The following is a 12,505-nucleotide window of genomic DNA, read 5'->3' as shown; positions in this document are numbered from 1 at the left end:
TGACTTTCACCAAGGAGACTGAAGCCCACCTCCATTTACAGACCACGAGTTCATATTCTTTTTTAAAATATTTAAGTCCTGCTTATAAGTTATATATTACATATTTGCCATAATCATTGTTTTACTTGAAGCACCTTTTGTGCAATTAAAAAATATAAACATGGCAGTGCACATAATGTTGCAGAATGGTTAAATATTGATGTTACCATCTTATGATAGATTGGAGTTTGGTACACTCCGCTTTAACTGAGTAGCAAAATCAGGACGTTAGAGGAACTAGATAAAAACATGACTTTATAATGAGTGTGTAAAATTAAAGTAGGAATTGCTACTAATTGTTAGCGTGATTATATTATGACACAAGCTCTTAGACTGTTGTTGTTGTTGTTGTTTTTTTAAGGTTAAATGTTGATTATGAAGTGGTGAGTTTCACAACACTCATGGAATAGAGTTAATGTTAACTTTTAAAGGACAATAAAGCAGATAAGTCAGCAGTGATGGATATTACAATGTAAAACACACTTAATGTCTCTCTGTTATTGTTTTAGCATGAAGTGGGAAATCATTTGTCTTTCATGTAGCTTCACTTTTATCGGGATCTTTTTTCTCGGTGTGAGAAAACCTTTGACTTTATCTTTATTCAGGTCACTCAGATCCGCTCCCTTGCTCCTTCATCCCAATCTGTATGCATCTTCTCCAATGAACAAGCAAGTTCCCTGACTCAATTATGGATTCACTAAAAGCGCCTGTCCATCATCGCTTGATCCGATTATCTTGTTGTCAGGCTGCTCACTCACTCACATCATTATATTACTGAGGAAAGCCTATGGAATTACAGTGCCATCTATCATAGCTTGCTCCATAGTCCACATACTCTGAATGGCATACTGCCATTAGAACCAGATGTTTAACCCATACTGCTGAGATTCCCTTCGCAAGGGATATATATATATATGACTATTCATTTACCAATTACTGTGAACACATTAACTTCAACCCTGCAGAAAACAGGCAGAGAGCAGAGAAAGGCTTAAGCCACATGAGCTGACCTTTGGGTGATAATAGGCTATGAATATGTGTATGTGTATAATGAGCTTTACAAATTGTTGCAAATACCTGGTCTGGGATTTCATCCAAGATGCAGGATGCCTCAACATGTTGCCTCGGTTTTCACTAAATTTAAATATGTCTTTGTTTACATATGGTCTGACCACACCCAATAGGGCTTATTACCACATGTAATAATAATATATTGATTCAGGGACCAGTGGCAGAATGTAGCAGCAGTAATATTACTTAAAAGTTTGAATGTCAGTCATTGTAGACACTTTCAAATCAAAGGAAAATCAAGAAAAAAAATCAAAATTGCTGGTTGTGGTGAAATTTCATGTCACTACAGCTAATTTACTTGTCAACATATTAAAGGGGAAATGCTGTCACTCTAGGAGCTGAGTAATAATTCAACTGCAGTTCTTGTAATTTCAGTCTTTCCAGTGTAGAACTGAACTAAATTTATCTGTGCTGAATACCCACCATGAGCTCTAACCTCAGTCGTTTTTGTGTCACGAAGCCACTGAAACACTCTTTATGATATGCAGAGCGCCGCTTCACAGAGGAGAGACTGACAAAATGTCATAGTGGTTCCTGTTTTTCTGTTGAGTTGGACATCAACTACATTGTTCATAAGAACAATCAGCAATATCACTTATAGATATACATTTTGCTTACTTAAATAATTAAGAATCAAGTGACCAAGTACCATTTTCAAGTTGTAGCAGCCAATAATCAAAAACAAGCTCACCTGAATTATCAGCAGTAATTGTTTTTTATAACTCAGGAAAACTGAGGACTCCTGCAATGTTTCCGTTTGGATATTTATCAGTGAGCATATAAATGCATTAAGTAGCAACATATTCACAGCTTGCCAAATACTTTGAAAGTTCTCTGCTTAGCATCCAGAAAACCAGTGTTATTAATGACACGCATAGTTACTGACTGAGCTGCAGCTGCACCCCTGTGCATGCTTGCACTGCCTGCGCCAGCTAGCAACAGCCAAAATGCTGATGAGCCATAATAGACAGTATAAAAGACAGAGATTGCTTCCAGGGCTGAAAAGTGAAACTAATGCAGAAGTGACTAAAACCTGCATGCTTTAATGGCTAGCAGGGGATAGGACGTCTGGTTGCATAAAGACTTCTACTTGTGCAGAAGTCTATGATAAATAGCTTCATGAACTCAATCTCTAATTTTTTGTCATATTCAGTGAAAGATTACGTTAGGTGAAAATGATGGTGCACACAAGTGTATGACCTTAACAGTTTTTAGCCACCATTTTAATGGTATACAAGGACAAGGGCTAAGAGAGAGATGCTGTAAAACCTTGACAGGATGAGACTTTCTGCAGAAGACTTGGAAGAAAAGCTTATTTTTTTGCTTCCATTTTCAATTTCTTCTACTTCTATACCAGTGGTGATGTTTTGTCCGAGTGGTGACATCTAGCATTCGAGAGTTTATTACAGCAAGTCTAGCAAACCTCAAGTGTCAAGGTGATAGGGCCCTGGTGACATCATAGATGGCACACAACACAACCAGTGGATGCTCTGTGTTTGGAAGATTACATCGCTTCATCAGTGCAGCATCAATTTCTTTCAAACTCTCTGAAACTAAATGGAAATCCCTTCATGTACTGAATGTCCAAGCCAATTTGTCCATTTTGGGCTGGTGGGCTTCCAAAGATAACGCCGTGCTTCCCTGTTATTGTTATTGCTAGCAAAATATGATTTGAGTCCACATCAGATTTTCATTTTATTTCTGTGAAGTTTGTGTTGGTCTGTTTGCAATGGGAACCAGAACTTTTATTGGCTTAGTGATTAGTGATCTCCATTTTTAAATTAGTGCTGGCTAGTCTGGCTTTTTGTTGCGTGTCATGAGGAAAGCAAAGGAGAAGCATTAAGCCAAGGCATTTGGGACCTCGGCTCAATGCACAAATGCAACAGTTCGTGGGGCAAATATGACCCGAGTCTTTAACAGAAATGAAATCATGTCTAGAGGCTGTTAGATGCAACAAAGAGGGTTGAAGAAAGTCTGATTTTTGATGTTACTTAACAAACCATTCACACATTAGTGATAAAGAGAGCTTGAATACATTAAAAATAACACCTGTTCGTCTCCACCTGTTATGTAGTCTGCTCGCGGTTTGTACTGAAACATAATTCCTAGGGAGATAATGCTTAGAGGTGCAGATTCACACATTATTTGTACAATTATGAAATAACCTGTCGCCTCTAGTTTGAAGTTTGTAGATTTTAATGCTCGCTGGTAGTGCACTGCAATCTGTTTAAAGTTTACTTAGTGACAGTTCATTTACAACAAGCAGTTTTACACGACTTTCTTCTTTCTCAAAGAAAGATTTGTTCACTGATCCACTTTGTTGTTGAAGTGTTGTTCCCAGATCTCAGCATTTAACTGCGCGAGTGCAACTTGAATATTACCTACAGGAAGTAAGTAATAAGCTAGTAAGTATGCTGAATTTAAAAAGATTTGAATTGTAGTTTTAACAGCCATTTGTAGACTTTATGTGCGGTGTTTTGTTGTGAGTTTGTTTTCTCACTTGTTGCGGCAGTAGAGGGCCATGCACAGCGTTCCCAGGAGGCTAATTGCCATGGCGATGGATGTGATTGACAGCACCTGTCTCTTATACACCTCTTTGCTCTCTGTGGAGAAATAAACAGAGGAAGAAGTCACATTAATGTTTGAACAACAGACGCTCGGGGAAATAAAGCAATAGATCACGCACGTGTTTGCTGATACGTGTTTATGCGAGAGACCAAGGAAGGGAGAGAAAACAGTGGGCTGTGCATCTGTGCGAGTGCGTATATCTGCAGACATCCCACAGTCAATATTCACACAGTCCTCACCATAACGCAGAATTAAACATAGGTTTGAGATTTGCACTTACCCATTTTTAATTTCTAACGGTGTTGTTTACAGCACCCAAACAGCCATTTTAAATCATCGAACAAGCAGTTGTGGTGCAACAGCTCTCTTAGGCTTTTTTGTATCTGTCTTGCAGATTCTTACAAGTGTAATTACTTTTGCGTAAACCAAATAAAATTGAAATAAAACAGCAATAAACAAACACGCTTTTACAACTCCCCAGCAACACTTGCTATTCTTAGTTACCACACAGCCTTTCGGCTCATTTTATCAGCTCTCCCACATAGAGTAATGGTCCGACAGACACAAGACACTGCTTTTGAAATGGATGCCACATGTAATGGAGCCTGAATACATGGAGACAAGAAGAGTTATGGTGCGGAGGAACGCCATTAGTGGAGAAAAATGGAAGCTGTCTTGTTTGTTCCGAACAAGTAAATCATAGTTGCCTTCAGATACATTAATAGGCGATCAATCAAGTTTTATTTAGCAAGGCTCAGACCTTGGAAAACAATGACGATGACAGGTGTTGAGGTTTTACGTTGAGGTGATTGAGACAAATTTTCACCGTGGATGGGCACGAATGGCCACTTTAGCGCAAAAAAAAAAAAATCACCACTCACAAAAATCACAGCCGCAAGCTGAGGAATAAAACGCAACACAGCTGCAGCCACTACGTTTTGCTCAAGGGCATCCTGACAGTAGTCAGCGAGGGAGAGTGTTACTAATTCACAACCACATCAATATTTTTAAGCCTGTCAGGGAATTTAAAACAGGGATCTCTCGGTCCAAGCATTTCACAGCAGCCTTTAAGCTATTGTGTACCCCACAGAAATCGCACAACCGGTCATACATGCAATATATCATTTATAATCCCTAAAAATAACAGATGTTGCAGAGCCTATTAGTGTCTTTTCGGTATATTTTTCCCTTCTCCTCTGTGCCATTATTTCTCTCCCTCCATCTATGTCTAAATTATTTCCGGGGCCAGTGCTGTTTAGATGCTGCTAATCAGGCTGCAACAGATTTGCTCATCGGCTACAATTATGTCAGTAGAGGGAGCTGGGGCACATTAGGTTGGCTGCAGGGACGGCAGAGCAACAGACACGGAGGCAGGAGACCAAGACGAAAAGGAAAGGTGCGGAGAAATCAACCAGCCAGGTGCTAGTAAGGAAGGAAGACGGATTTTTATCTGATAAATCCAGCGTATTGACTGATCTGGCTGCCACTGTTTAGCCTTTTCAGAATTTACAACATGCCTGAGGAAAACTGGGTGGTAATTAATGTGTGTAGGGACAGAAATATATGAATACATGCATACACAGCTACGAGTTGAGTAGAGAAATGGGCAAAACTTCAATATATCACACACTGTCTGGCTTATATTTACATATGCATACAGCATTTCAAGTATTTGGTTAGTTATAAATATGTTTTCGGCTTGTCCAAGGTCACCCAAACCTTAGATTCCCCTCCCACGTGCTTATTTGGTCACACTAGCTGTACACACACACACACACACACACACAAAACAAAAAAACACCCTCTCGTGATATGAATTAATCATATGGCTCATGAGAGGGAAAGTATGTTCATGTTCCATCTGTGGAGCCGTGAGGTCACATCTTCTATTACTTTCCACTTGAAACCTCCACTTCTGCACTGCAGAGCCCTGCCGGCCACTTATTCACAGCCACATTATAGAGAAATATGATCAATATTTTACACTAAAAGTGGCAGTGGCAGTAATATAGAAGGGCTGCTGTGACCTTTTTTGTATGTAGTCATATACATTCATAGCGTGTTTACAGCTGCTATACACTCCGCACAGTTGAGTGTGCCAGAAAGATAAGCCGGTAAGAAATGGAGAAAGACTTGGAGAAATACAATTTAAGTGGGCTTATGTGAAATAACTGAATGGGAAAATAAAAATGAAAAACTGTGAGCATTTCCTACTTAAAAACAAACAACTCAGATTTTGTGTGCCGACTCTTTCAATCATTATCCAAAATGATTGAGTTGAGCTTCATTATGAGAAATGACCAGCTTTCTGTTACATCATACAACATGCACACCTATGTCCTGAAGAGCACAAATGCTCAAAATAAGCACAAACAATTAGTGGGTGAGAGCACAGTCACAGACACTCACACACAGAGGAGACTAAAGTCTGGCGACAGAGAGAGGTGGCATTTTGACAGCATATCTCTCAGGCATGCTGACTCTGAGCCCTGACGAGATGGCTGAAGTCTGCCTGGTGGAGTTCATGACATATAAACAGAAACAGTGGACAGTAAAATGCACTTGGCAGTTCTCCAGCACACACATTTCCATCAGTAGTGGCCCTCTCCTTTGGAGTGCTTTTGAGCCAAGTCCATTAGGATCGACTCAGTTTTCCCCTCAAAAATCACTGAAAGTTAAAAAAAAAAAAAAAAAAAAGCTCTTGTGCATTAAGAGATTTCAATTTTTTTTCTATCCAGGCAGTGTTTGCACATTGAATCTTACCCTTATTTTAGTGACAAAGGGTGCCAGATTTGTGAGTAATTCAAGGATTTTAATCTAATACCAAACATATGGACAAGTCAGGCAGCTGGCAGGCACCGACACTGTCAAGGACTGTTACAGATATTAGGTGAAAGACTATTCAGTTGTATTTCATTTGTACAATTATGGAATAAACTGTGGCCTGGAGTTTGAAGGTAGTAGAATTTAATGCTGATTGGCAGCACATTGGAATCAGTTCAAAGTTTATATTGTTGCAGAATTTGGATGATTGATTGGTCAAACAGTCAGTGTTGGCATACTAGCATAGAAGCTACTGATCAACCAGGTTTTGAGACTACCAGAAATGGAGATAATAGAAAGGATGGACTCGGCCCCTTTGATGTTACTCATTGTTTGTAGACTTTTGCTGTGAAGCCTCAATGTTGTTATGTTGCTGGAAAGAGAAGTGACCATAATTGCATGAAAAGTTCCAATGCAAGTTATCAGCAAAGGCTAGCAAATATGACTGAGAATGTGCATCTAGACACTGTATGGTAGCATTGCACATCGAGCTAATAGTGCTAAGTACAATAAAAATAAAATACTAGAATTTCTCTCATGAGAACTGGAGCACTAACTTCTTAGATGAACTGATGGGACAGTTAACTATGCAACAAACCATAATGTTTGTCAGACAACACTCCAAAAGACACCAATACCACAAACAGGGTTTAGCAATCCAGTTCAGCAGCTTGAATTTTCAGACCCTCTAGGGCAGTGTTTCGCAACCACTGGATGTGCCGCGAGAAATGATCAGGTGTGCGGTGAAAGATTATCTGGTTCCACCTGATTGGTACTCTAATCCAGCGGTCCCCAACCTTTTGTGTGCCACGGACCAGTTTGCGTCTGACAATATTTTCACTGACTGGCCTTTAAGGTGTTGCGGATAAATATAACAAAATCAAACCAGTACAGGTGACAAAATAAGAAGATTTATTCACAACACATGGGAAAAGACCCAGAGAAACCGAGTTAATGATAAAAATGATTGAAAAATAACAATAAAAACCCTGAAAACCATACATTTCACACCCGAGCCTCAACTCTCGTGGCCCGGTACCAAACGGCTCACGGACCGGTACCAGTCTGTGGCCCAGGGGTTGGGGACTGCTGCTGTAATCGACCAGCGTGAGTAATGGGCAGAACAATTATATTCTTTTCCACTAGAGGGCAGTACAACTTCTTACTCCAATTAAATGGGTTACCAACTGCCAGTAAAACAGAAGAAGACGAAGAAGAAATGACATAGGCTGTATCCCAATTCAGGGTCTGCAGCCTTAAAGGCCGCATTTTAAGGCCGATTACGTCACAGCGACGCGACGAAGGCTGTCCCAATTCGAAGGCTGCTCGAAATGCGGCCCTCAAATGAGTCCTTCATTTCCCTGAATTTTAAGGACGTGGCGGTGTAGACTTCGTGGCCCAACATATCCCAGAATGCATAGCGCGGCGGTGGGTGTGGATAATTTTGCCGAAAAAAAACGATGAGGGGCGCCCGAAGAGTAAACTTTAAGTAAGTACTGAATATTATGTCACTTATTTATGTGCAAATGTTTACTAACGAAGATCATTAAAACATTACTGTTGGCCACATGTCGGCAAAGTTATGTGACATTAGTGACGTTTGTACTAACTTGGTTTTAAAGCCTTTACTTTAAAATATATGCCGTTCAATAGCTGACCTTAATTTTACAGAGAATGATCAAAGCTCATGTAGAAACAAACAAACACTTGAACAAATGATTTTCTCCTTCATTTCTGTTAAACAAAGCTTTATGAAACGTTTCTAGCTATCATGGTTGCTAGGCAACCTGGGCAGCGCAACGGAGGCTAGACCGTCCCATTTCACAAGCCTCGCACTTCCGGCCTTAGCGGTCTTTAAATACGCGGCCCTTGAGGATCGTTGAGACTGCGTACTTTAAGGCTGCAGACCCTGAATTGGGATACAGCCATAGTCATGCTGCAAGTGAGACAACACAGCACGTAATAGCAAAAGATAAGTGTTTCAAAAAGAAAAAGTAGTAAGTCTGACCTGAGTCCTGGAGAACATTCGGACCCAGATGAAGGCTCGTGCATGAGTGAGAAAAAAAAAAAAAAGTATTCTGGGGACAAAGCGAGCCAATTCCGCTACACCGGCTTCACGGAGAAAAATGATCAATGTGGTTTTTGCGACATTTTTGTTTGGTGGTGTGCTGTGTGATTTTCTAATGGGAAATATGTGCCGTGGCTGCAAATGGTTGGGAAACACCGCTCTCGAGGCCTTCACCTGTTCCATTTTAAGCCTTAATAAAACCCCTGTACATGGGACATAGGAGTCGATGGAGACCGACTCGCAGTGGCCAAGCAACTGTTTTGGCATTGGTTCTTGGCTTCATCTAAAACAGGTAAAATGGTACCAACCTTGAGACAAAGCTGCAGACTGTTCACCAACAATACAATCAGAACAAACAATGAAAAAGAAAACAATGATTTAAATACGTTTAACACACAACTGTAGATTGATTCATTTTCAAAAGCCCAAATAAATTCTGATATTTAAAGGTTGAGCCTTGTGAGAATGCTGTGTTTTAATCCTTTAAAGGTAGTATTTGGTTCCATAATGATGAGATTAAAAAAACTTTTTTATATCATAATGTACATTATGCAGTTCCATTTTGATTCTTAAGTCTTGATACAAAATTTTTCTTCATCTTATGCTCCACATTGTTTTATCAAGTTAGATCATTTATTACGAGTCCATGTCAATGACAGCTTGGTTGCCCAGTGTCACGGGCCAAGACGGTTACGTAAAGTGCACAAGAAGAGTTTGTTACTGTCAAAGCGCGGCATATAAAGATGAGCATTCTGATACCAACGATGCTCTGTTTATCACATGCCCCCAGTCTAGGCCATGATAAATGTCATGATCATTAGAGACTGACACGGATGGATGAATGGAAGGAGTGACATAAGAAAAAGCAAAGATCAAAAGATGCAGACAGAGAGGGTGGGATTATGTTGCCATTTCTCCGCAGCTCTGAGCATTAGAATTTCCATGTGCCGCAGCACAGACTGCTGATGGTGGATAAAACCTTTAATATGCAGGCCTGCCGTGCTAGAGTAAACATGCTCTCTTGGCTGGTCACGGTTCTTTCCTCTATTACTTGGATAGCTTTATTCACCCATTTACAGACTGAATCTATTTAGGTGACTGGAGATATTGTTATCGCTGGCAATTTTCTTTCTTTCTATCACTTTTTTTTCTTGCTTCTCATAATATTCTCTCCTGTCCCACAGCCCGGAAGATGTTACTGTAGCTCAGTATGTGCTGGTAGTAGCCATTCTTCTGTGTGCTGCCTGCCGTTTGGCTTCTTACTGGCACTAAAAGGAGAGAGCTCATCGCCCCGGCTTTTCCTGGCTCGTCCTTCTAGTGTGGCATGAAATTGATTTTAACAAGTGCTTTGTTTAGATCCACCATCAAGCACCACAGATTCTTTAACCCTTCAAATTCTCATGCCCCAGTGCCTGAATGCTATGTTTTTGTCTGCCTGTTTGTGGTTTGGTTGGTTTACGGATAGATTTGCATAACAATTTTACTAAAGGCTGACTTCAGCACAACTAAAGGATAATTAACTTTGATGAATCTGGATGCAGAAGCTTTTTGGATGCATTATTCATGAGTGTCAGATGACAATAACAAATAACAGGGCCAATTCTCCCATGGCAATTTTCTTAAAAAAATATGGGACATATTACGGATTATTTATTTATTTTTTTATTACTAAAAATTCTCTAATCCTGAACCTATAGGAAAAAAAAGGTAATGTTTCTAGAAGCAACACCGTTTTATTCAAAAAGAGCCAAGTTGCACCACGAGGAATTCAAAACCCTTCACAGAAAATCTCAGTATAATAAAAATAAATGAAATTGTGACGCTGCCTGATAGAAAAGGGATCTCTGGGAAGACACCGGAGTGATTGCAGTTTCTAAATTCCTCTCTGTCTTTCTTCCCTTGTGTTACTTATCTCCTTTCTCTTCTGTCATACCAAACAACTCAGGCTTAATATTTAGCATTCTCAGTGCATTTTAGTTCTCGGCTTGCCAAAGTTGAGTGAGTGATTTAAAAAGTTTTTCTACCTCGCCAGTTTCTATCACGATGTGAAGTAAATGACAGAAAGAAACAAATGCGTCCAGCTAGGTCTGTTCGTCTTTGCTAACCAGCCTCCTTCCAGCACAATCACTCGACAAACCCTCTGGAAGGAAATTGAAAATCAACATGACTTAAAATACATCTGCTGCCCTTCAAAAGTAGCTGCTTGTAACACTTTCTTCAAACATTGACTTACAAGTCGGTGCAAAAGCTTCCAGTCACAGCTCAGTCATATGAGAAATATTGATGACCACATGACTGACTGACTGGATGCTGTCAAATTTGTCAACTTCTGTCAAGTAATCCAGAAAATATATTAAGAGGAAAACTGGATCAAAGAATTCCTGAATGTGGTCTCGGCTCAGGGCTTCAGGCTGTGATGTCCTCGGAGGAGAGATTTCTCCTTTTAACCCCAGAAACTGAGTCTCTTGGAGGGGAGAAGTTCATTCTCTATAAAACAGGCACAAAGCTTCAAGTTATCTGTAAAACTAACCACAACTGGGTTAAGATAAGATAACCTTTATTATCCCACACGTGGGAAATTTGTTTTGCTACAGCAGAAAGTGGACAGTGCAAAGTTATATAGCAAAATAAAAATTAAACCCCACATGTTAATATTTACTTGTTTGTATGGCAAAGAATGCCAAGTTTGACCAACACATTCTCATCTTTGGGAGTCAAGTACTGCCGTTCTGTCAGCAGCTGCTGGCATCACAGAGACACGCTGGCAGAGGCAACATTGGACACAAAGAGATAAAAGTTCTCTTTTAAAAGAGTGACAAAGTCTGCCTGAGGGGCGGCAGTTTCAAAGTCATGGGTTTGTGAGTCAGACCCTGTCATGTTTTGGGTGATTTGTGTTTTGCACTCATGGACTTCTTTTACTTTTGCTCACTTTTTACATTTGTTTTCAGTCGCTGGTAACATTTATGGTCTGGAATAAATGTGTCGCTTCTCCACAGTTGTCAAATGATGCTTACGGCTACCCCATGTGTTTAAATGTGACTTCATTGCTGTTTATAGTGATGCCAGTGACATCTGGTGTAGGTTGGGGCCCAAGATTAAAAATTTTTTTTAATCTCATCTCAAACACTAATGTCTTCATGCTAGAGCTCCCTGCAATCCCTCAAACCTTTTACTTGAATGTTAAATTTACACCAAACTAAAAATCTGTTTATTTATTATTAAGGGCGAGTTTCTCAGCAGCAACTGAGATTGGTTCTTTTTAATCCTGAGATCAGAGCCTTTTTGGTCAAATGGTAGCTAGAAATCATCCTGTTGTTGATGCAATGTGTCTTAGAGTGAAATAACGATTTGCTATCACTTGCTATTGACAGAAAGGATGGGGCAGTTCAAGTGACAGTTTGTAGTTTAATCTGCTATGTAAAGTATATTTTCTCACTTGCATTAATGACAATAATCTGTGACAAAGAGCATTACAGTAGGTCTGTGCATTTCTTTCCTTCAAAGAGCTTCCAAAGGCACAGACACTGACACACCAGGATTGAGTGTGGGAGGTTCTTATCTAGCCGCTGCTTAACACAATGCTGGGGGAAGACGTTGGCAGGACTAGAGACGTCAGCTCGGCAATGAAAATGTGGCAGCCTGAACAATGTTGCAGAAGCATAAAACCTCTCGCTGAATATAAATGGGGAAACCTGCAAGATAGCTCTGTAGAAAATATCATCTGTCACTGCCAAGTTTGCATAGTCTAAGCAGGTTTTCTAAAAAAAGCTTTACTTCGTTTGACTGCTACAGCAGTGATCGGGCAGCTGAAAGAGAAGCAGCAGTGCTTGTTCTTGTGAAATTTGACTTTGAGCATGTAGATGCTGTAAAGCCAGACAAGAAGAAGGGCATTTTCCTTGATAATATAGAGATTTTTTTTAACCTAAAGAGGACACA

General features: G+C 40.0%; 1 protein-coding gene across 2 annotated transcripts in view; it reads right to left on the bottom strand.

Moving 5' to 3' along the window:
- The window catches only part of nrg3a (neuregulin 3a), a 343,893-nt gene that overhangs the window by 30,406 nt on the left and 300,982 nt on the right, over positions 1-12,505 (bottom strand). For both annotated transcript variants that reach the window (XM_084949177.1, XM_084949176.1), the window contains exon 5: positions 3,611-3,713. In XM_084949177.1, coding sequence (XP_084805303.1) covers positions 3,611-3,713 — 103 coding nt within the window. The remainder of the gene's footprint in view (positions 1-3,610; positions 3,714-12,505) is intronic.

The sequence above is a fragment of the Perissodus microlepis genome, chromosome 13 (assembly GCF_051167445.1).
Source record: "Perissodus microlepis isolate ML-2025 ecotype Zambia chromosome 13, ASM5116744v1, whole genome shotgun sequence".
Lineage (NCBI taxonomy): Eukaryota > Metazoa > Chordata > Actinopteri > Cichliformes > Cichlidae > Perissodus > Perissodus microlepis.
The sequence above is the reverse complement of the archived record's forward strand: the minus strand, read 5'-3'. Positions and strand labels throughout refer to the sequence as shown.